The following is a 25,104-nucleotide window of genomic DNA, read 5'->3' on the forward strand; positions in this document are numbered from 1 at the left end:
TCAGTTTCTCACATTGTCATTAAACCAACAAAGTATTTCCTGTAAACCAGCGGCGAATAAAAGCAAATAAGAACAGAGCATCTCTAGAAATTCAGTTTAAAAGCTTAGCATTAAAACCGACCAAACACTTACTTGCTTAATACTAACAATCCACTGTTGCTTTTATTGGTTTTAGCAACATGAATCAGCATTAGTCCAGTTTTTGATCTGTCCTTGCTTGTTTCTGTTATCCTTGACTTTTAATGTGTGATGAGCAGCTGGCATTTCGGTGTCAACATCTGTCCCCTTGTACACGCTGACGTTAGTGCTGCGGGGTCTTTTGGTATTGATGGTTCAGCTCACGTTCTCCCCTCCTAACAAACCACACCTCGGTCCCTCTGGAGAAGCCCTACAGTATGAACTGCCCTTTTAGGTGTTTAAAGGTACTTTTGACTGACCGCTCACGACTGGCAAATTCAACTAAATTAAAGGCGTTAACACTCCAGAGTTCAAATAAACCACTCCAAACATGGCCGACGTGGACACACACTCGCGCTCATCTTCTTCAAGCTTGTATTCCCTCAACGATCTGTTCTTTTTTTGTCTTCTAACCTTTCCTCAGATGCTTTCTCCTCTCTAAGACTGACGTGTTTAGTTTACCACTGAACTTGTAACTTCTCTAAGTTCTTAATAAGCTGGTTCGATTGATTGTGGCTGCATCTGCACAGCCTACAGGAATACCGATGGTGTGTTTGAGTCCTAATGTGTGTGTGGCTACGTTTGTGTTCGACACTGCGCGCTCGTGACTTTGACTGAAGCTCTCAGATGAGGAGCCAATTGATTGATATGGCCCCAATTAGTCTCTGGGATTAATTGAGTGTGATTGGATGTCGTCCCTGGCACCTCATCGCTGACGTTATTGACAGGCTAATTAGTTGCCGTGGTGACCGCTTAAACACAGCTGATTGTGTGTGACAGTGAAATGACCCCCTAGCAGCCAATCAAGCCTGCCTCTTGCTTGTGGGCGTGTGCGCGTTTGACCAAATCCGCCCTGTCCATTCATAAAAGACGGTCTGAAGGTGTCACAGAAGATGTCACGTTTACAAATAACATAATAATTTCCGCTCATGCTGTTCTTATCTGTCTTTCTTCATTGAGAGATTTTGCCTCTTGCATCTTCACAGAAAATACTTGTTTCTGATTGGCTATCGAGGCATCTGTGGTCAACAGCGCAGCCAGCTTTCTAAATGAATGCTCACAGTGATCCAGCCTTTAAAAGAGGGCGATTAATCCCAGCAACATTAATGGTTAATTCACTTATATTCTAATGGAAATTTCATCAAAGCTTAAATTATACTCATCTCTTTAATGGCTTTTTTTTTTCGTAAATCATATAATATATGATATACCAAAAGGATTCAGACGGATATAAATTCAGAAATTCATGATGCACTCCAAGTAGATTTATAAGGAAACTGAAGTACTTCTGCTTTGTGTACTATTGCTTTCCGTTATGCCCAGTTTTCAACATACATCCCAACATATATCATTCCATCTGGATCCGGATCAACATTGTTGAAAGGACCGTTTTAAACACTACTTTCAGCATCACACATCTATAAACCTCCTCTGTCCCTTGGGTTTCATCAAACTATTGTTAACAGCTAAAAAAGGCTGTCTGAAATATGAATTTCTCGCTCTACAAAGACCCCTCTTTGTGACATAGTTCTGTATAATGATTACCTTTTGTTCTGGCCACACCCTGGAAGCCTTGTCCTGCAAAAACACTGGGAGCTATCGTTTTTCCCACAGGGGACAGAAATCCTGCTCGGCCGAGCAGCTGGTGCAGTTTTTCCCATGTCCGCGCTGAACGGGTTAGTGGCTCTTAAAGACAGGCCGACCCATCCCACCCATTCAACGCTGGGTGTACATTACTGATTTAAATGACGAAATAAATCGCCTGAATGTAGCTGTTATCGGCCAACCTGTGATGTCAGGAGTATATATCGCCGGTGTTGGCCGACATTCAATATTTAATCGAGTGAGCAGCAATGAAGCGCAACGTTTGACATGAAAAAGCTGCAGTTTAGGTAGAGAAAAGGCGAAGGACGGAAATCTATTAGTGAAGTGAAGTGAAAATAACATCAGAATTGTTTTCTTAATGCCACACTGTACACTCACTGTATGCATCACACAGAGGAGATAACAAGGGTGAAAGGGTAAAAAGCTGTGGGGGCAAAGAGGGAGTGGTAGGCGAGTGCGCGGTTGACTAGCTGTGAAGAAAAGAGCCTAATCTTGGAGGAGGCCAGAGTTGGCGTAACATCACTTTTTCTGGCCAACCTCTTTTATTCCTCTTTTTTATTCTATCACTCCAATATCCTTCCTTCCTCCACACACCAGCTGCCCTCCCTCCCTCCCTTTCAGCTTCTTCACCTTTTTCTTCCTCTGTTTCTCCAGATTTCCTCTCCTTTACCTTCTGCTCTGTTCCTTTTTATATTCTCTGTCATTCCAGTCCAGTTGAATTGTTACAGTGATTGCTCATCCCGGGTCATGAATATTCTGCAGCTCAGTGTTCAGTTTCCTGTTTCCTGTTCATCCCATATTCAGACAGAAAAAAAAAACAATGCAAACAAATGATTGTTTGTTTTATGACCGTTCCAGTACTTTTCCCTCAGTCACAACATGCATCAGAAGGAAAAAGAGCTGCGATCATGAAATGAGGCAGACATATACTCATGCAGAGTGAGTGAGTGAGCACATTGCATTGAACCTGAATTGGCATTTTGCTTATTTTAGACATTTGCTTGAGCTTGAAGTTTATAGAAGTGCTGGCATGAAACCTAAAGGCAGTTATTTTAGTCTGCTCGTACATGCGTGACTTCAATTTCTCCCCCTCTCTGAATGTAATTTTCGTTTATTAGTGTTGTAGGGGAAAAAAAAGCTAAATAAAAAACACACAGGCAACCACAGCTAAACAAATTAAAAGCACATCTAATAAAAGACAACCAGAGACGGAAATTAACTTATAGTAAGTAGCAGTGACGTTTTGAATGAAATATTTGTTCAGGAATGAATTATTCAGTTAGGACATGTGTAATTAGGCACAGCTGCTTTGCACTGATGAATGTAATCTGTATTACTCTGATATGTGGATCTCTCTCTGTGGTATGTCTCTGTTTTCAGATTCAGCACAGTTCTTGATAATATGCTGCACATTTCAGCTAACTGTCTCGCTCTCTCCCTTGTGTCTGCTCTCTCTGCAGTCCCCCCTCGGGAGCCCACAGTCACCTGTCGATCCAACACCTACCCCAAAGGCTTCTACTGCAGCTGGCACCAGCTGCACCCGACGTACATCCCCACGACCTTTGAGGTGGACGTGCAGTAAGTGCATTTGTTTTATATTTCCGTGTGCAAATGTGTGGACTTACGGTGCGTATATGGATGTCTAAGCCATATATAATGCTATGACGTGCAAATCCTACCTGGCCTGAGTGGCTTCTATTAAAGGATAATTCCCGTCAATTGCAACTTAGGTTTCTTTTTTTTTTTTTTTTTAAATTCTGGCAGTCTTTATTATGAGTTATGGCAACACTGTCTTCACCAAAGTAATTGGCCAATAGCAGGGTGGCTCAAATAAGCCTGTAGCTGTAATACATTGTAATTATCCTTTCTTATCCTAAAGGGTATTTCTGACATTTTAATGCAGAATATATATTAAAAGTTAACATTTTCTAGTTATGTGCCAAGGACGGCTTTGGTTTAAAGCCGTTCAGTTTTCAAACTGTGAAACCCGCCTCCCCAGGGGGGCCACGGTGGAGTTGAGAGGAGGCGCAGGGGGGATTTGACACACGTTAAAACGCTGAGCACGCAATTACAGCAATTTGCATCAAGAATGGCGCTCCTTCCAGCCTGAACACATGGATACTGTACATCAAGATGAAATTATTGTTACTCAGCGATAGCTGTCCATACATTCATACAGGAGGTACATTGCAAACGCGCTGGCACTGCAAACCCTATATGCTTAGACAAAAACAATGCACAGTGACGGAAAAGTGAGAATAGAAGATAATGTTCACAATTGCTGAAGTCTGAGTCACCTAATATCATATGGCTCTGACCGCATACTTCTCAGATGACCTGCAGAAAATATGCCCACATATCTATGGAAAGGTTTGTTTGCAGTTAATCACAAAATTTCTCAATAAAACAATGTTTCAGCTTTGAGCGAACAACCAACATCACTGTGCAATTTTTGATTCAGCACAGTGAAATATCAAACATGTCTGCACCCACGAGGGAAAGTTAAACACACTGTTTTTCACGTATTTGTCTTCTCCCTATTGTCCTGGATAATTCATTGCAAAACCACATGGAAAAGATGGAAAAACACCACATTGAAAGAGTTAAACGTTAAAAGCTTTGAATGCCATTTGAAAAACATCATTTTGAGATTTTGAAAAGGTTTTAATAATAAGGCTTACAAGAAAAAATAGTCTAATTTTGCTTTCCCTCCATAATTGAACACCTCTCTCTCAACCTGTCCTCGGGCGTCCGGGCAGGTTGTCGCAGTGTAGGCCTTAAACACTCGAAATGTGCGGACGGAAGCCCAGCGAGCCTTCCTCCATCATGTTCTCTTTGATACTCCGAGATCACAGAATCCCACAGCTCGCACCACAGCAGGTTGCCACTGCCTTCATTAATGTTGTAACACCAGTATTATTCTGTTTGAATAATAATGAAGAGAAGCACGGATGAAGAGGACGGGAAGCCGGTCAGCGTCTTTAGCGTCCAGCTCAGTCAGAGCAGAGCAGCATTCAACAGGTGGAGCATCCAGCGTGTTTTCTGTCCACGACTTCCTGCAGAGAGGATTGTAAAAACTGGGAAGAAACTGAAGTCTGTTCCAAACCTTAAGGTGTCCTGATCTGTGCAGAAGCTCATAAAAACTCCTCACTCATTCTCCTCTGTCTCCTCCTGCCTTTCTAACTCCCTTTCCCCTCCAGACATAATCAGCGCTCGCTGGAGGTGCAGAAAGACCCGGACCACAAGAATCGCTGTCGCGTGCGCTTCCCAGAGGTCTTCTCCAGCTTCCCCTACAAAGTTAACGTGACAGCGGTCAATGCCTTGGGGAAAGCCTCCACCACCATCTCCTTTGAAGAGTCCAGTATAGGTGAGATACATGTCGCGTTTTGCTGTGTTGTTTTCAGAGCTCCGTCATTCTGCTGTAACGCCAATTTCCTCCTGATGCAAGTGTAACGCAGAATGAACCACAGGCTTATCGCTGCTGGAGCCGCATGTGCACGCTTCTCTGAGGATGTTTTTCTCAGAATTAAAAGGTTTGATTCGGGGGTTGAGCTCGAAGGGTTCAAAGGCAGCAAAATTACATTGTGAAAATTTGAGGAATGTTTTCTGCTCAACTCATTCGGGCTGCAGAATGTTAACACTTTTCATTACAGTTTATAAACAATCCTTTTTTTAAACTAAGTTCAGGGACAAATCTGAGGGCATTTTCCCACCCAGACTGACAAATATTTGCCAAATAAAAGGGGAAAAAAAGGACTAAAATGCGAGAGAGCGTCGAGGCATCCGTTTGAGAATGCCAACCCTTCGGCGATGTTAATGTGTTTGCTGACCACAGATGACTGATTTCATTCACTTCTGGTTCCCTTTGGAGATATGTTGTGCACATATTTATCCTCGGTGCCAGAAAGACAAAGAAAATTGAAATTTCAGCGGCCAAATAAATGTCACCCAGCTGAAAGGAGAGTGCGCAGCTTTTCTTCTTTAACCAACAGCACAGTCCATTAGCGAGAAACCCACTGACTGTGCACCCCTTTTATTACCACAGGCACTGGATAACAAACACGCTACCTCTGAACCTTTTCTGCAAAAAACAGTATTTAATTGAGGCTTGGATGGGATAAGCCCAAGAACCCAAAGACCAGCTGCAATATAAGCACATTTTAGACATATTTAAGGTAAAAAATGTCTTAAAAGTTCATTCAAAAGTTCTTCATCGGCTTTTTCTTTTAAATTACGACCTACATGAACACGTGGTGAGTAGGTCCGGAAATAAAAAACGCAGTTTGGATTGTGAAGTTTTTTGTTCGTTTGGGCCGCAGAAGGCCACATAATAACAGCGGGACTCTTAGCATTCATAAGCGACTCAGACTGGGAAGCAGTGAAGAGGAGAAATTCATTTTAAAGAAGGAATGAGGAGTACTTTGATAGATAAGGGAAGTGCTGGCAGCAGTCCTCAGCTCTGTTGTATTGCTCAGAGCGCGATATGGGTGTGCGTGACGCATAAACACACGCAGACACCGGTGGGGCTGTGAGCGACTGTGGGGAGTGTGTCGGTTGAGAGAGCGAGGCATTGAAAAAGAGATGGTGTGTGTGTGTGTGTGTGTATACATAAGTAACCAAATGAGCCAGTGACATGCTCTGCCAAGCTCTGGACACAGGACTCATGAAAATGCTAATGCTAGCCGGATTAGCGCCTTGGCTCAGGAAATATCCCTCAACTATTGGTGATAGCAAAATACCCCACTGTTCCTTTCTTCGCCTCTGCTTTCTCTTTCCCTCCTGCGTGCCCTTCTTGTGACTTTGTACTTCTTTTTTCTTTCTCTTCCCTCCCATTTTCTTTCCTCCTCCTCCTTCTCTGGGACACTGTTGCTGTGCCATCATGATGTGAGCTCTCAGACCTTGCCGGAAAAATTGCTTTAAAAATGCATTTATGTGACAAATGTTCCACGCTATTATTGTTTGACTGGCATTTCGATGTTTTTGCTTTTGCTTGGACTTTACATATGCTGGTTGGCTGTAACAGGCTAAAGCTTGACTCTTTTGCCTCTAGTCCTCTTTGTGATCACTTGATAATAAAATACAGCATTTTGCAAATGCATGTAAGATGTTTGAAAAGACCTGTTTCTTATTACAGACGATCCAAGTTGAAAGACCAAACCTTGTTGCCTAATTCATCAAAATTAGCGTGGATGTGGTCTCACCCTCTTTATTTCTAGCTGTTTCATATTGTTTGCCTGCTCTCTCTCTCACCCCCCACCCCTCGCCCTCCTCGTTCCCACATTGTTAAAAGTCCTTCTCATGCCATTCTCCGTTGTAAGTCACATTCATTATCAGGCACGACGAGGCAGATCGTAAATAAATAAAACAATTTCATGCTTCCTGGTGCACTTCTGAATTCTTTGTGGGAATAAGACGATTCTCAACTGTCCTTGTTCATCAGACCAAAGCTTGGATGAAATTAGATGAGATGAGATTGTGTGTGTGTGTGTGTGTGTGTGTGTGTGTGTGTGTCTGTGTGTGTCTGTGTGTGTCCTCACATGGGCACGCTGCGGGTACAGTTACAAAGAGAACCCTGAAGGAAGCTCCAGACTCATCAAATGATAACTTAAAGCTTTCTAGTGCCAAGATGATCAAACGATAACTGATCCTGCCTCAGTGTAAAGGCCTCCTGCACTTAAAGCATATTTTTACTTGCAAAGATTTTTTTTTTTTTTTTTTGGGACAAGTCTGACATTATCCCACCTCAACACCTGCTATCATTCTGTACTACATTACTCAGTCATTGTGATTAAAATGAATGGACTGTAATCTGATCCCTCAGGGTGAATGAAGCATCAGTAGCTTTTCAACAGCACCATTGAATCTACTGTCACTTATGTCATCCTTTCAATTTACACTTCAAAAGTGAACATATTCAGGTTTGATTTGCAATTACTTTGAGGTAGCGTCCCAGTTGCAGCCAGTAAAATTAGATTTTAAAATAATTTCAAAATAAAGGTCAGAGCAAGTATTATTAACACCCTGGTGTTATTCACAGTAGCTGCCTCATAATTGTTTTCTGTGAGATTAAAATACAAGTAGTCCAGACTGCACTGACAAGCTGATTTGTAATTCAAGACTATTTATTTAGCACAAAAAAACAAAAAAGGCCAGTAGGTTTAGCTCTCTCCATAAGGCAGGTCAGAGATCAGCATTGGGCAGAAAAAAAAATCACACAACTAGAGGCGGCAGAGGTTTAGAGGCAAATTTACTGTGAGACGCAACAGAAGTCGCAATTTTTAACCACAGACGTCGTCCCAAACGCTGCAGATGCTTCAAATTAATAAACATCACAAGTTCAGACTGTTGCATCCCCATCGCAGCCGAGGACTCAGGAGATGAAAGTCTGACAAATGTTGACTCCCTGTAGTCGGAGCATTAGCGCGACTATAATTTGTAATTTCTTTTGAAAGAGAGCAAAGCTGACACAGAATTGGCTGGTGTGCTTTTTAAAATTCATATTTATTCTCTTTGCCTGTTGTAGCTCTGAACAAATAAGACAGCAGCCGTGTGAATGTAGGACATCCTACTCAGGCTCATTAAATTCCGTGTGCTTTTACAGGAGATTTTGTGTAATTTGGGTTTAGCGAGTAGATGGGGAAACCAGTTCAGCCGACTCATTTTTATGCTCCGCTGCTGCCGCGCTTTAAATGTTACTGAACAAAGATGCGCTAAACACAGCAGTCCCATTTCGCTTGTGCACATAGAAACACACTTTTTACAGTGCAGTTGCAGTTACCTCCTTGATAATTACTTTAGCTTGATGTCTCTTTGACCACCGCTTTTACAGCTGTTATCACACCTCTTACATCAGACTGTTTGAGAGGAAGCTTGAAGATTTCGGCTCTTAAAATGGCACAGGTATTGTGTATGCTCTAGATTTAAAAGAGCAGGCAATTTTGTTGCTTTTTTTTTTTTTGCTCCATTTTCCTTTTTGTAAGTTATTTTTTGTAAGATTTTACAGCAGATCGAAGCACTCTGCTTCTCCCTATTTTTCCCATTTGTTCAAGTGAGCTGCCAGACGCTGTCACCCAGCACCTATTCTACTGAAAACAACAATGTGGGGGGGGGGTTGGTTCTTTTTGTAAAGCCCATTTATTTGAAAGCAGATATGGTGTAGCGTGAGGACAGGGGAGAGATGAGCAACAGAGTTTTAGTCATTTTTAAATCATGCAGCCACACCTGGATGCATTAAGGACTAGATGATGCATAATAAATGTTTTAGGAACACTACAATCAGATGCTCAAAGACTGTACGCAGGCATGCGTTGGGGTCCTCATGCAGGTCTTCCGAGACACCGGGACGACCTCTGAGCAACTCGTTTGTTGATACTTTCGGAGAGAACGAGTAGCCGCTGTCCCTCCAACCCTCTCGTTCCATTTTGGGCAGACAGTGAGTGTAATGCCCTCGCAAGTAGCTGTTTGAAAGATTACACTTTTATGTTACGGCGCACCTGTGCGCTTGCATCAGCAGCTAAGAGGAAGAATGGGGCTGCAGTGACTGCTGCAGCACGAGAGTGAAAGGAAGAGAGAGGAACGCTAATGCGGACGCAAATTTAAATGAACAGAGCCGAGGGAGGCATGACAGACGTTTTAAGGCTGAGCACGGACAGGCGCAATAATGGGATGTCATAAAACTGTACCCGTATGATCACACATCTTCTTTTTTTTTTTAACCAATCCAATGTTGTTACATCTTTTAACATTTGGCCCTGTAAGAGCTATTGTTCTCTACTACACACAAATTCTGGCTTTACTATAAATGTGACATGGTGTTTTTCTTGTATTAACATCGCCTCATTACGCTACCCCATTTCTTTTTCTCTAATTTATTCATTAGTGGTTGTCAGTTGTGCCTTTGCAGAACAAAATCCTGCCTTGGCAAAGATAGCTTCTGTCTATCTACCTGGAACATTGCTTTAAGTTTCATGGGAAGTCGTTGAGCTCTTAACCTGTTCCTCATCAGTTGTGCATTTTTTCTAATTATTTTCTTGAAACCGGTTTTCCCCCCACAGGTCATCAAAAGACGGATGTGTTCATTACTCATGCAACACAAAGCTATAGCTCGATGTTTCTAGTCAGATGAATACTTTAAAAGCCTCTGGGACGCCCCACCCATACTGATTTCTCTCAGTTTTTGTTCCGCGCTCGCACGTGTTTCCTTCTGTTCTGTGCCGTCGGACAAAGGGGAGAATCTCTGCTCTCTTGTGTCCACCCAGCTCACTTTGGCTTCTCTCTTCTTGGGCTCTTTTACACGTCTACTCGAAGAAGGTCACAATCAGATTACCATCTCTTTCTCAAGGGAGAAAGCCGCCTGTCTGCTTCTCTCTGTCTCCTATCTTCTCCATCCGTCTTTCATATTTTTAATCATTCACTCTGTGAAGGTCGTACTCGCGAGGCAGATGCCAGTCTGCGTGCTCCTGTCTGTGTCTGCCTCTCTGTGTGTGCTGTTTTTTTTTTTTTTTTTTGCTTTCATCCTCTGGTTCTATATCTGTGTGTATGTTATCAGACATTCAGCTTGCTGCCCGCCGTTTCTTGTTGTACTGTAATGCGTGTATCTGGCTGAGAAGGTGTTTTGTTTAGCTCGAGTCACAGGAAAGTGTGTTCCCTGGTGGGAGTGGTCTAACAAAGACTGGGTCATTCAATATGTTCTGAGAAGCATTTAATTGAATTCTCTCAGTCTTTCTCAGTGGACGTGCATTAGGAGGCACAACATAAATACATGGCTCTTCACCAGGGACTGATGACTCCCCACAGTTCCCAGCTTCTGTCTTTGTCCTCACTGCCCTCTTTCGCTGATAAATTAACATATGTCACCCTCGTTTGTTAAGATTTATTCGCCATTAATCTACAGATTGGCATTAGGACAATACTGACGGACCGATTTTAAAAAAGAATGATCCAAACCAGTACATTAGAGGATGGGCTATGCTCACTTATGAGTCAAGCCTGCAACTCAATAGCATCTTTCATAAGACCTTCCCTTCCTGTTCTAACGTTTGACCTTGTCTTCCCTCATGTTAAAAGCCCAGTTTATTTTGCAGGTTTTCTTGCAAATATTTGAATTCTCCAGCGTAAAGACATATTCGCATTATTGCGGGAAAAGCAGCTTTTTGGGCGCTCCTCCTCCATTACTGTGTACGTGGTGTGTTGTGACAGGCCGGATGTCCATGGTGCGCAGAGCGGAGCAGCAGGGGTGCGGCGAAAGATCACATTTGTCTAACTTTGACCCGAGTTGCACCGGGCTTTGAGGGACCACTGCTGTGAGAAAGTGAGAATGTCAGCAGATGTGGCCAAAACAACTTTTGAGTCTTTGAAACGTAGCCGCTGGCAACATTAGCATGGTAGCTAAGGTGGCGCTGAGGTGGTAAATGCTCCTCTGGCCAGAGAGGAACATGCATTGAAGATCCTTGTTTTTTTCTCATGTGAATACGCCTTAACTCAAGATAACAATTATGACATCGTCAGGGGTATTTCCTCGGAAAATACCTCCCCCGGGGCTACACAAGATGTTATGCAGCTGTTTCCAAACACTGGGTCGTGCTCACCATGACGAGTAAACTGACCCATATGTGTTAAATCAGCGGGATGCCCCTTTAACGAATTTGTTCTCATCCCCCTCCCCACACAGTCAAACCGGACCCACCGGAGCGCGTGACGGCGACCCCGATCCGCTTCAACGTTCGGAGGCTTGAGGTATCCTGGCACAGCCCCGCCACTTGGCCGGACATCGACAACTTCCCTCTGAAATACTTCCTCCGATACCGGCCACTCATCCGGGAGCAGTGGCAGCATGTGAGTACTGCTGCTGTCGTGTGTGAGACAGGAAGTTCACACAGCCCCCACAGTTTGCCTTTTAAGCTCTATTAGTGTTGCATGTGGATTTATTCTCGTAGTATTATTATCTAGTATGTGATTTACAAGCGGTCAAGACGCTGTCAGAATCTGCATTGGAGGGATAAAAAAGTTTTATTCGCTGAAACCACCAAATCATACGCCTGAGCTTCCCTAATAACTCCAGTGAAAACTGAACACGTGGACATTAATCACACACAAAGCTCAGCGAATGAGAGTGAGCGCCTCTCTTAGGAGCAGCACAGCTTGTCCTGAAAAAATCTGGCTGACACGTGTAATGGCTGTGCCATAAGCCAAGAATAAATGGAGTTATAAATGGACGAGAGTGTTTGTCCAGATACATCTCAATTACCAAAAGCTGAAAGTCAACATTGAAAAATGCCGGTTAGAGTATGAATCATTACTTGGTATTTGAAAACCTCTGGTGAGCACGTCTTATTTCTTTTCTGGAAGTGGTGTTCTGAAGAAAAAGACTGGCCGTCCTCCCTGCTGCAGATTGTGTTTCACCTCATGGCAAGAAATGTTTCTCCAAAGAAAATGGCACATTTTCTAGAAGCAGGAGAGATTGCCTTTTAACAATAATAATCTTAGCTCATCACACATTTCTTTAGGCTGCTATAGGAATGAAACCCCGTTTATCCCTCTGTGTGATCAGAAGTATTGCCCGAAGCAAGTCAAACATGGGGATAAGACATGAGGAACGTGAGAATAAAGACTGAAAATTCTTTGTCTGGAGAGATGCCTCAGAGAACAGTTAGCAGCTATGAGTGAAATGGTGCAACCTGTAGCCGTTTGAGTTTGATACCTGGTCCGACAGACATAATCGCTCAGCTTCTCTGGTGTCTGTTACTGTATCTGACTGTGTCTTGTGGGTTCACCTCCCTTAGGGCTTTGTATAGTAAAAGCATATGTGTCCACTGTAGGATTCCTGGGATGAAAGCTCCCTCTGCTACAGTCTAACATTGCAGCGCTATTATCATGCACGTCAATGGTCTGCGAAGGTGTTGTTCCAAGAACTTGGGTTACGGACCATCGCGTGGAAAAACACACATACATCGCACACACATAGACCATTCCAGTCTTTCCGCCCCTGTGTATATCCTTCAACAATTGTCATTACCCCGCTTTGTCAATATTTCCATCTTTTGTCCTCCTCTTCCCCTCCTCCTCCACAGCAGCTCACTCTCTTTGCTTTGAACCGCTGTGAAGTTCACTGCTTGGCACCGCTTGGCATCGTGTTCGCCTAGCTCAGCAAAGATGAACTAAAGTTGTAATTGCACCTGAGATGAGTGAGCCCTCAAGACGTCCTTGATTTTAATACTCCTTCTAATCAGGGCGCATTCAAGCCCTTTATGGCCATGAACTGGGAGCTTACTGTTTCTAACTGATTAACAAAAAAAATAATAAGCAATAGAATAGGCCACGGTAGAATTAGATTTAGCTTTCTGTGCATTGTTAACAAAGTGCATAATGTATATGTACATGCTACACACACATATATACAGTATATATATATATATATATACAGTCACCAATGGTATCTCTATGCACAAACCTTCAGTCACACATAAAGACACACTGTCATTTTCTACACACATGCACACTCTGTCTCACTTTCTTCCTGTGTCACTCTCTCACACACGCACACACAGCAGTTGGCATGAGGGAAGTTATAATCACGCCTCAGATCTTTGTGGTATGAATCAGTGATTAAGCCCGACACACACTCTCAGCTTCCCTTCCCGCCCTCGCCACCAATCAATCAATATGTGAACCGGTGCGCGACGTGAAAGGTGGAGAACCTTGAGTCAATATTTGGATTGGGTAAGAACACATCATTTGAAAATTACATAAATACAGCTGATGACAGCTGAAAATTGCAGTGTTCTTTGATGAATGTCTCCATGGTCATGGTTTTCATTTTTGTAGCAGTAAGTGTGGTTTTCCGAAGCGGGAGCGCTGATGCTGCTAACAGCTAACAAAACGCATTAACCGATCTTTGCGTTTGGAACATGTATGTGTGCATAATTAGCCAACTGTTGCACATACTGTCGAGACTGTGCCAAGCTGATTCAAGAATACTGTTGCAGCAAGTCAGTTTATAAAATAAATAGGTGGCACGCAGCAAAAACTTTATTGCCTTTTCAGTGTATCATACATTGGAGATCAATCAATTGATTTAAATGGTCTGGTGTTGTGCTCATTGAGAAGGAACACAGCCAATTAGAGATTTGGCGCAGTGATTAAAGCCCAAATTATACACACATGTGTCATCTTGTAAGTGTAAAGCTACAGTGTGCAGCCACCGGGCGCAGCGCAAACAGCACTTCATGTGTTGTAGGAGCCAAATGTGGTATTATGAGATTGCTTATTTGACCACGGGGTGGCGCTATGAGTATTTAAGGGGACATTTCCTGTCATTGACAGAAAGGGTTTGACCCGGAAGGGCGAACAGGTTTTTGACCGCTGTCTTTGCCGCAGTAATTTGAATGTGTTTTTGACTCAGGTGAATCAAGTCGCTGTATTTTCACTGAAGACTTAATAAAGTAATTTTTGCAATAAGAGGAACCGGCATATGGACATTTTTTTACCTTTATACAATGACGTAAGGGTTTATAGGAGGCACAACAGGTAAAGAGCGCGTCAGCCAAGTCTAACTCAGGTTCAAACCCCCTCAGAAGCCAGTATTAGACTGCGCTCCTTTAATATGTGTGTCTGCATTCGTATTTGAATGTAATGCTTTTTCCAGACTATACATAGAACAGTGTGTGTTGATTATGGCAGCTTGTCATTAGCCACTGCCATTAGAGCTGCTCATGGCTGAATACACTGTAAATCGCATGTTTATTGACTGACTATAGTAGCACACTGTTGTAGAAAACAATCAGGTTTAAAACTGTCAAGCCGTGACATAAATCATTAAGTGGAGTTTAATGAGGTTGCCAAAATAAGATACACGGTTTATTGGCCCCATATAGTGTAATTCATTAATTATAGCCTCAGAGGTTGAGTACTAATTGAAGCGGTTTGTACTGCTTAGGAGTTTACCTTTAGCGTGGCTGCACAGCGGAGCTGGGTGAGGACTCTCACATGTAACATTTTGAAATGTGTTTTGAGTCAGAAATGAAAGCGGTGGTGTGATCAGACTGATCTTTGGAGGAAACCATCCATCCTCCTGAGGAATGAAGGGATGACTCGCCCAGATAGTTAGAGTGATGGAGATTCAGACAGAAGGAAGAAAATGGGGGAAAGTTTTGAAGCAGAGATGAATGGAGTGCATCAGGGAAGGGGAAAAAATGTTAATGGATAGCAGACTCTGGTAGAAACAAGAGGAAGAAGCAGTATATATATACTGCATGTATAAATGAAATAGACATTTATGGATACATTAGGATGTAAGTAATGAGTGAAACAAGGTATCAAGTTTGATAAAAGAAGGTTAAATAAGGCATATAAGCCTGGGACTATATTATTTGACGATAAAAACTGAACGAATGGATTGTTGGAAACTGTTCTGTGAAGAGGAGCACGGTTAAATGTCGGGAGCCACGTCAGCCTCAAACACACGGATGAATGGATGAAAGTGCGAGAGACGAGAAGAAAAAGGGAGCGCTGGAGGCTACTTTGAAAGTGAATTTTTTTAAGCTGTGACACCAGTTGCGCGGCGTTTCAAGTTGAAGGAAGATGGATGAAGGGTTCAAGGGAAGAAAAGCGAGAGGAATGACAGAAATTTCTGGAATATGTTAAGCCATAAAATAGTGGGTGAAACAGAGAAAGGGAGAGATACGACCATTAGAATAGCTCAACATGGATGTTCACCTGCAAGAAAAACAGTAAAACAGACAGAATGATCCTCAGCTGGGGTCATTGAATGAGTTGCAAGCTGATGCACTCCAGGTTAGACTTTTAGCCATATCGTCCATCTTGAAAAGATGCGATTTTATAATGCTGCTGAATGAGAAATTCTGCCCTTAAAACCCCAGATCTGGTCAGATGAATGACTAGACTTTGCAAAGAAGGTACAATCTTTTAATAATCTAATAAATTGCTTCAAAATGTGCATTGCTGTGGAGACTGTTTCCTGAATTGGTTCTTACTTTCTTTGCATTGTTGCTGGTCTGGTGTCCTCAGGCCGGACACCGGTAGCTTGATATGCATCACTGCTTGTTGATATGCATCGTCCCATCATGGTTCGACTCAGTCTTATTTCCTATGTGCATCAGTGCTCCAGAAAAGTGGCAATTTCAGCACATTTGCTCCACGGGGTAGGCACATCCCAGCCGCCACGCGTTGACTACTTCTGTCCTTAGCCCAGCGTGTGCTACAGGCTTCAACTGAAGCTAATCAAATGATGCAACTCTACACGCCACCACCAATGTTTTGCACTTAAGTTACTAATCAGGAAGACTTATTTAGTCCCTGAATGTCCTGACTATCCAATCAATAAAGACGATGACGTCATTCATTTAGGCTACGAGTCTAAAACATCACATGGTGAGTCCAGAGTCCTGTCAGTCGGAATAGAGGCTGTTTTTTATCCTCTTCATAGTATGTATGTGTCATGATCTGTAATTGAGAGTTATTTATCAAAGACGCTTAAGAATCACAGCAGGAGAATACATCTGTATGCCTGTAAATGTTCAGTGAGTTGTTCTGTTTCCCATGGCCTCGTGTTGCATTGTTTCCATCCGACCCTCACGCTCCCTGCACTGAGACGTGAACACAAACTCTCACTGCAATTAAAGCAATGGTCCAGTAACTGTGATAAGAACAATTTCAGATTGCTCAATATTCTCTTCTTGGTATGAAATCGCATCTGTTACGCTGTAATTGCCCTTTGGGGATGATGCTGAACGCCAGTCGACTGAAAACGCACACATTTCCGTGCAGACGCTCTCGCGCACGGAAACGCCCATACAGGCAGAGATGCTCATACCCTGGCATGCATGCAGATGAATACATGTGTGTGCACAAACGTGCTCACACTCATAGATGTTCTTGTAATTACAAAGATTAATATACATGCAACAGCTATCCAAGCAGCTCTTACACACATATGCATGACTGTACATGAGAAGAACACACAGTGACAGATTTGCACAAAATGTACGCTACAAAAAATCATCAAGAGATTGCCGAGTCCTAAGACTCCACAGAGAAGACATAAAAGTGAAATGGCCTGCCTGTTCATTTCAACCTTGTTTCAAGAATTTTGTACAATCACAGTCATTTTACTAAACTATAGTGTAACATATGCGAAAAAATGTTAATTTGAACAGGAAATATACTGACATAATCACTGTTTTGGAAGATTTTTTTAGTTGTTTTAAGTGAGCAAGGCTAAAAATGGCTTGAGGAGAAGTTGCTTTCTTGCAGTGATCTGCATATGATTGCCCAACCTACGAGCTGTGCACTCTCACATATATGTATATATACACACGCATGATAGGGGGCAGAAAAGTGCAAGTGTTGAAATGTCCATGATGTAAGAGACGTGAAGAGGAACACAATAGATGAAGCTGCCGGAGCAGAGAAGGGAGGGGGACTTAAAATTCTTCTTCCTTTAATCTGTGACCGCTTGGCCAACACAGCTTAGCCATTCATTCATTTATTTATCCCACATTTTTTCTCCCTTGTCCTTCTGTCTGACGCGCTGCATCCTCCCTCTCCCATCCATCTCCCTCATTCTCACCCAACCTCACTTTTTTCTTTCGCTTTTGTCTCCCTTTTACAATTTCTTCCCCTCTCTCTTTGCATCCCTCCTTCATTCTCCTTCCTCCTCGTGTTTTCCTGTCTTCGTCAGTGTTGCCTCACACACCTTCCTGTGTGTGTGTAAGTAGATTTGCCTGCATATACTTATTGCCTGTGTAATTTTGTACATTTTTCATGGTTGTGCGTGTGGTAGTTCTGTGCATATGCATGGTGTGTTTTAGTGAGTGACATTTTTATCATGGCAAAGGAAAAGCAGCGATTGACACTGAATAAGAGGTTATTCAACTCAATCTGACAATGTCACGTCATCATCATGAAAGCTAAATAGTGCCCCTGATTCCCTCCTTCGTCTCTTTTCTCTCCTCCTCTCCCTGCTAGTCCTCCTTGTTTCCTTTCCACCATCCCATCCTGTCCACCACCAGATACCACTTTGCCTTCTATAGGTATCTGCAGTTTTTCCATCACCCACTTGCTCACCCATTCATCCATCCATCCATCCATCCGTGCATTAAGCCAGCTATCTAACCATCCGTCCCTCATGCCGTCCATTTGTATCGTTGGGTGCACATGATAAATGTTTAGACCTTGTTTGGGGAAAACATCCCATCTAAAGGACACGGCCAGAGAAAGATCATTTATCAAACCCCTCCTTCCATACACACACACACACGCGCGCACACACACACACAGGGCAGATTCGGTCCCGTCACATATTAAACTCATTATAATTTTTGCTGTCACAATACATTAAAGCTGAACTACATTCTTAGCATTTACACACAGAGTTATACAGTGTGGGTCTGTTTAGGCTCATGCAGGGCTTTAGGTGGGGCGTCCGTTGGCTTGTTGTTAATGTTTGACTCGAATCTGATAAGAATAAAAAATATCCAAGACATGCTTTTGTATACATTTTTGTACCCAGCTATTAAAAGTATAAACACATACGAGAAGGTTTTCTATTCGTGGTGCTTTGCAGGTCTTACTCTGAAAGGCTGAATGAAGATGAATGGGGCCCGCTGCCCTCTCCTCTGCCTCTATTGATTTCTATATCACCATGTCAATCCTTAGGCTGTCATACACACACACACACACACACACACACACGCACAGACACACACACGTATCTCCTTTTAGATGTCAGCACACGCACTTAAACTGCACGGACCTCATCTCGGTTCTGATAGAATGAGCATTGCAGTCACCAAATGAAACTTGGAAGTCACTAAAGCTCGTTAAGAATTGACAAATGAGGCAGATTTTTTTTGTTTTGTTTTGTTTTGTTTTTTCCCCCAGAAAACGTCAACAAAGCACAGAAGAGACTTTCAAGACGTTCCTGCATGTCTAACCATGCAGCATGTTTTCATTGTGTTGAATTAATAATTAAAGCGAGTTTTAGTCATCTACATCACTGAATACTGTAGTAAAACAAAGAGAAACCAGTGGCTGCCTGGACGGGAACACTGCATTCTGAAGTACAGTCTGCCTGTCAGCATTGGTTGTCTCTAACATGCCCAAAGTGCATCCAAATGTTCTACTTTTTGAGGCATTTATTTTTTTAATTTGTACAAACTTTTTTTTTTTTTTTTTTTTTCCCAAAGGCAACAACTTCTGTTGAGCATTGCCAGCTGCAATGCATTGGAGACCTGTGGTTCAGCTGGCATACAGCAGTTTCACTACTCATCATGTCCTGTCAGCTTCAGCTTTCTCATGCATCGTTCTGTGGGCAGCAGCACGGGGGATTTTTAAAAATGTCCATCTGGTGATCTGACTGAGAGACTGGTTATTCGATTTGAGGCTTTATGACAATTGATTCAAATGGGGAGCAGCTCAGCAGCAGTACGGATGTTATACAGTGCTCGCTGAGCTGTCGCTAGCTGCTTGCTAGCTGTTGTCATTGGATTCCATCTTCTTTAGCTGACTTTGTAGTTTTTCATTTGTCTTAATAAGTTTAATTATCCAACAAAACAGCACATTATATAACAGTGGCTGAGAAGTCCTGAATGTCCGACTTTCTGCCCAGCACTTGAACACACCGTAATAGCTTTTACAGCTTGAAATAGTAATAGCAAAAATCACAGATCAAAATAACTCCCAGTCCAAGTCTAATCAACTGCTCCAAAGACAATTTGAACATCAAATTTCAGGCAAATGCATTCTAATTTTAAACAATCAGCCAAGTCAATTTCCAGAGCTTAATAATCAGAAAATGAAGCACTAGCTGGGCATCAGTCTCTCAGGCAGACTTGTGGTTGTTCCTTTTAGCTGCATGCTGGCGGAGTCTGCGATACATGCATTTTCTGTACGCATTTATCCTGTGCAGGGTCAAGGGGGGTTGAGGCCTATCCCAACTCACACTTGGCTAGAAGCACACAGGCTGGGCCACGACCTTTTCTTTTCTTATACAATGTTTGTGTATTTTTTATTTTCACTCAATGAACTGATGGGAGAGGATGGCGGGCATTCAAACAACATGATCTATGGTACAGGATGTTCAACCCGCTCTCACATCCAATTCATCAACTCCGAACTCAGGTACTCTGTTACCTTAAGCGTAATCTTTTAACATGAAGGATGGTCCCATAGACTTCTTTAGACAGCCATCAAATGATGCAGTAAAATTAAAAATAACTAACATGTTTATTTGAAGGAAAACCACAATCCTTTCCTAAACCTAAGAAAGTGGTTTTGTTGTGTCTGAACCACACCACATGGTTATTATTGGAAAAAGTTTTATTTTGAAAGGCTGACCAGATGTTGACTATTTATTATTGCTAACTTAAATGCAGAGGCCTGCACGTTGAAAATGACTCTAAAGGGGTCCCCAGCACCAAGGTGTCCTAACCATGAGTTTGAATGTGACGAGTTGAGTGTGACCATGTGTCGATATGTCCAAGTCGTTTTGGATTTTTCACGGCACTCACCTTGAAATGAGTGCACTGGTAAAGCAAGCTTGATCTGTTCCTACATTTATATATTTTTTAAAGGTGTAACAGAAGGGGGAGGAGGAGGAAGAGGATCATATCTTTCATGGCATGTTCATGTTTGACATTTTTGACACGCTAGCATGACAGCACAAAGCAGAGTTAATGTAATGACCTGTCCGCCGCTTTGTCATTGAAGCCGCCACGTGCATAGAAAGGCTGCAAGGTGCAGTTTGGGATTTTTGATTGGCCGGAGGGGGGGTTAGCTGCCTTTTACAGTAATTGCTGCTATGGCGATTTGGGCTTCACAGAGGGAAATACTGTCTGAGAAATTACCCCCGGATTTGGCGTTTCTGTTCGTGCATGTGTGTGTGTGTGAGTGAGTGTGTGTTCTCAAATGGGAGGAGTGTGTGGCGGAAAAATGGGAGCTGTCAGTCAACCTAATGAGACCAACCTTCTCAGTGCACACACACACACACACACACAGAGAGAGAGAGAGAGAGAGAGAGAGAGCGCCATCGGGCCAGTGGAAGTGCCATATAATTGGGTTTCCTTTCCAGGACAACAGACATGCTCACTGGATTAGATCTGACCACCGACGCCAATTCTCTCCATGTCTCCCTCTCTCTGCTTTTCCTTCTCTCTTTGCCTTCTCTGACTGTCTCTTTTTTTTGTATCTTTCTGTTTTTCCCTCTTTTCTCAGCCTCTTTGTTTTTCCCTGTTCTTCTGTCTATCCATAGAATTGTTCCTCTTTTCTCCTGCTTATCTCATTGTCCTTTCCACCTCTGACCTGCATGCATTGGGCTTTATCCTCTAACATATGTGCTTGTAATTAATATGATAAAATATGTAGTAGCAAATATTATCCCCATGATGCAAGTTATAATAAACATATTTAATTTCATGTTATTGGACTCCTAGCATGATCTGCCGCTGGTGCTCCCTACAGGTCAGCTGGCGTCCCTTCCTTTCCTTCAATTTGCACGTCATCACAGTAAATGCATATTTGATGAGAGGAGATGAAACTTTATTGATCCAAGAGGTAAAGATATTTGAGGGGTTGCAACAGTAAACACGAGTACAAGGTAATGATTAAAGAGGGCACGAGAGAGAGGGTTACGGGGGGCATGAGACAAAAATAGAGGCGAAAGGAAAGAGAAAAGGATGTGTGAAAGTAAAGGGTCACTTCTTTTTCTCCAAGTTCCTTATGCAATCCCTGAGGAATGTTCACATCTCCTCTCTCTGCCCCTCGCATTGTCTGGATTTGTGTGGAGGCTCTTGGGGAGTGTGTGCATGTGTGTGTATTGTAGCACTAAGCTCTGTGTGTGAGTGGATTCCGTTCACTCAAGCTTCTCTTCCTTCTTCTTCTTTTGTTTTATTTTTTTGTTTTGTTTTTTTGAGTCTGGATAAATATTGCATCATGGCCTTGCACATGAATATTTTGATGTAACACATTGTTAACACATTGTACTGTCCATCTCATATTTTTCACTTATCTGTTACACAGATAAAATATCAGTAGCCCCTCCAGTGTGTTCTTTCTACAAAGCACGCCAGTAGTCTCAAATAGTTAACAACTGGTGTGCTTTGTAGAGACTATAAAACTCATCTCATTAGCATGAAATGTTCTTTTATACATCTCTGGATAGGAGTTTGTTTTCATTTGACAAAAAGACATTTCTGAATTATAAATCCCCTTTTTCAAAAGTCTGTTTTTATTTAGTAATGGCACACATTTGCCTATTTTAATGCCATATGATGTCACTTTTCAAAAATGTCACTTTTCCTCTCACCTTTCAGCCAATCACACGCCCTCTGCCCTTTGAACTAGCAAGCTCAACAGCTGCTAGCCGGTTAGCGCCCATTAGCTACTGCAACAACGATGTTAGTAATTCTGTAACAATCAAGTTACTGGTTGCTGCTTTAGATAAACAGAACACATATAAACTAACATTCCCTATTATTTATTTAGTTTAATAATGCTGCTCATGCCACTTACTCAGTTGGCTAACTATCTGCGCGAGGTTTTGTTTTGCTTATTACACTGAAGAGCCAGTGTGTTAGCAGTGTTAGCTAGCTCATGTTGGAGAAACACTGTAAAGCTAAATAAAGAGGTTTGGTTACTGTGTGTTTACTTACTAAGCAGATGGTTGAAGTGAATTATCCTCCTTTGGCAATGTTGCTGCTCCAGCTAAGGGAGCTAGCTGGCTAAATGTGACAGCAGTTACTGCGTTTTGAGCCAAGTAAAATGTTTATTCGACAGCTGCGTTATTAAGACTCCTCTTGAGTCTTAAAACACAGCCTCAATGGTTCGAGCTTTGCTTTACACTGTTGCTTTTGGGAGTAAGCAACAATGCATTTGTGCTTTCCTGCACGTTCAGGGGGGTTAAGATCCCGGTGCGCTGCTCCTCATGTGAATCCCTGCAATAATACCAGGCCGATATCTTGTGCTGTCTCATTGTCAAACATCCGCGCTCACATATGCTGTTTACAATGAACAGACATATGGTGTTTATGCATGAAATGAGGCCATTTCTCCAGAGTGAAGACATTTAGTGATCATTATTTTCAAAATAGACCATTTTGTGGTCAGTCCATTTGGCTTGACTCTTTATTATTATCATTATCATATTATATCTTGGGTTTAGTGAATACAGTGTATTTACACTGAGTGAATGGGACATGATTATACTAAGGTAAATATTTGGGTGTGAGGGGTGGCAGTGCATTTGCATGTGTGTGTGTTTGTGTGTGTGTGTGCACGAATTCAAATGCATGCACACAACTGCACAAGTGTATTTTCTTTACAGCTCTGTGCAGCTTAGTATACAATACATCACCCTTACAGACACATGTGAAACACACACACACACGTGCAGAGCAACAAGTAAATATACTTCATCAACTCTGCAACAGCAGACAAGCTTAGTCTTGCAGTGTGAATGATCTGACAGGGTTTTTTGGCAGCCTCTCCAAAATGCATCTCATCCTTCCATCTTTCTATCTCCCCACCTCCCTCCCCCCTAGCTCCAGTACGTGATATTAAGTGCTGCTCTCACTACTCCCTGTTTAGCCACTTGGCAACGCAGCAACACATCCATCTCTCTGGAAATGTTTATCTGCAAGCTGTTTACTCCACATCCTCCTCCACATATATCCACATACATGTGCACACAGGCACCAGTTCCAGTTGAGCCTTGCAAACACAAACAACCATGCAACAGACATGTGCTCGTGTGAGCGTAAACATGCACGAACAAAGAAACACAAACTGGTGTGTTTTCTTTTTTACAGTCATGTTAAATGCAAACATACACAGGAAATACAAAATATAAAGGCACATGCAAAGATTCACATGAGCACATGGAACCACACACAAGTACGGCTGAACTTTCATGAGCTTTCACACCATAGACATTAGCATGCAAACACACACAATGGCACACACATACACAATAGAGTTAGGAAGGAATGCTGATAGAAGCTATGGTTGGACATGCTGGTTGGACTACGTATAAACAGTGGAAGATTCAACCTCAAAAAATTGCACACACACGTCTGTTGACATGCACATGTACACACGCTTAGGTATGTCCACGCATTCACACTGCACTCAACAGGAACATGTAACATGCGCACATGCTCGGGTGACATTGTTATTGCATTCCACTAATGAAATTAAGCCTGTAAATGTAGCGCTCGGTTAGGCAGATAAAGCCCGAACTTCCTCTCAAACAGAGGGGAGAGGCGGCGAGACACAGAGAATTAGAGCAGATAGAGAGAGGCTGTGAAGATCAAGGCAAAGTTGAAAACAGAAGGGTCAACTTTACAGAGAGGGTGAGCGATGAGAGAGAGATTGCAGGAAGACAGAGGAAGTGCGGGGCGCTGGGGATGTACGAGGGGTTATTTGTCAGATCGACTTCAGATTTGCACATCCTGAAGAACTAAGAGGGGAACTCCAGTGGGAGGCTTGGTTACGGCTGGTGGTTGGATAAAATTATATAGTGGTGTGAGGGGTTTTTGGTAAATTCTTACTGTTATGAGCCCTGAAGATATTAAGAATATTCAAAGGACAATTCTCTTCTATTACAATTTCAGTCTTATTTTTGTAGCTTTGGACATCATTTTCATCAGTAATACATGATTATCAAAGGTGAATAGTGTAATAACAAGCTATTATTAAGGACAGATGATTACAGATGATTACTGTTTCATTTCCACTAACAAATGAAGCACTTTAGATAATTTGCCTAAACTGCTGGCTTGTTTACAGCCTGTTTGATCATGCAGCCGCTCTTTTCTCGCCGTGTTGAACTTCCTTGGAGTGATATCTCTGTTCCCAGATCTGAGCAATTCACTTGGGCGGCACAATATTATCATAACCAATAGAAATGGCCAAAGCTCCCCAACATGTCTTGAGGTGAATGGAGGTTGAGCAAGTTGACTGTATCCCATGAGCTGCCAGTAGTCAAAAAGGCAATGAGATATGAGTTCAGCACGAAAGAAGTTCAATGAAAATGAAGTGAACGAGGAAGTGCCAAAAAAACTGCTGTGGCCTTGAATGGCCATGGAGGCTGGCTCAAAAAGTGAGTCAGTCCCCATAGACCCTCATATTAAAATGTCCAACTTCACAGCAGAAATAAGCATGTTTACAGCCTGGTAAAAAACACAGTTTTGGTCTCTAAGGCTTAAAGTTATGCATGATTTTGGACACGGCTGCTTTGAGTGACAGCTAGCAGCTATGTTTCAACAACCAAGCTTCATTCGTCCCACCCACACTCCACCTCTTTGCCCA

The 25,104-nt window shown here is 42.5% G+C and overlaps 1 protein-coding gene across 2 annotated transcripts in view; it reads left to right on the forward strand.

The window, feature by feature from the left end:
* The window catches only part of cntfr (ciliary neurotrophic factor receptor), a 207,794-nt gene that overhangs the window by 171,521 nt on the left and 11,169 nt on the right, over positions 1 to 25,104 (forward strand). For both annotated transcript variants that reach the window (XM_041960449.1, XM_041960448.1), the window contains 3 exons: positions 3,243 to 3,360; positions 4,983 to 5,149; positions 11,453 to 11,616. In XM_041960449.1, coding sequence (XP_041816383.1) covers positions 3,243 to 3,360; positions 4,983 to 5,149; positions 11,453 to 11,616 — 449 coding nt within the window. The remainder of the gene's footprint in view (positions 1 to 3,242; positions 3,361 to 4,982; positions 5,150 to 11,452; positions 11,617 to 25,104) is intronic.

This window comes from Chelmon rostratus, chromosome 19 (genome assembly GCF_017976325.1).
Source record: "Chelmon rostratus isolate fCheRos1 chromosome 19, fCheRos1.pri, whole genome shotgun sequence".
Lineage (NCBI taxonomy): Eukaryota > Metazoa > Chordata > Actinopteri > Chaetodontiformes > Chaetodontidae > Chelmon > Chelmon rostratus.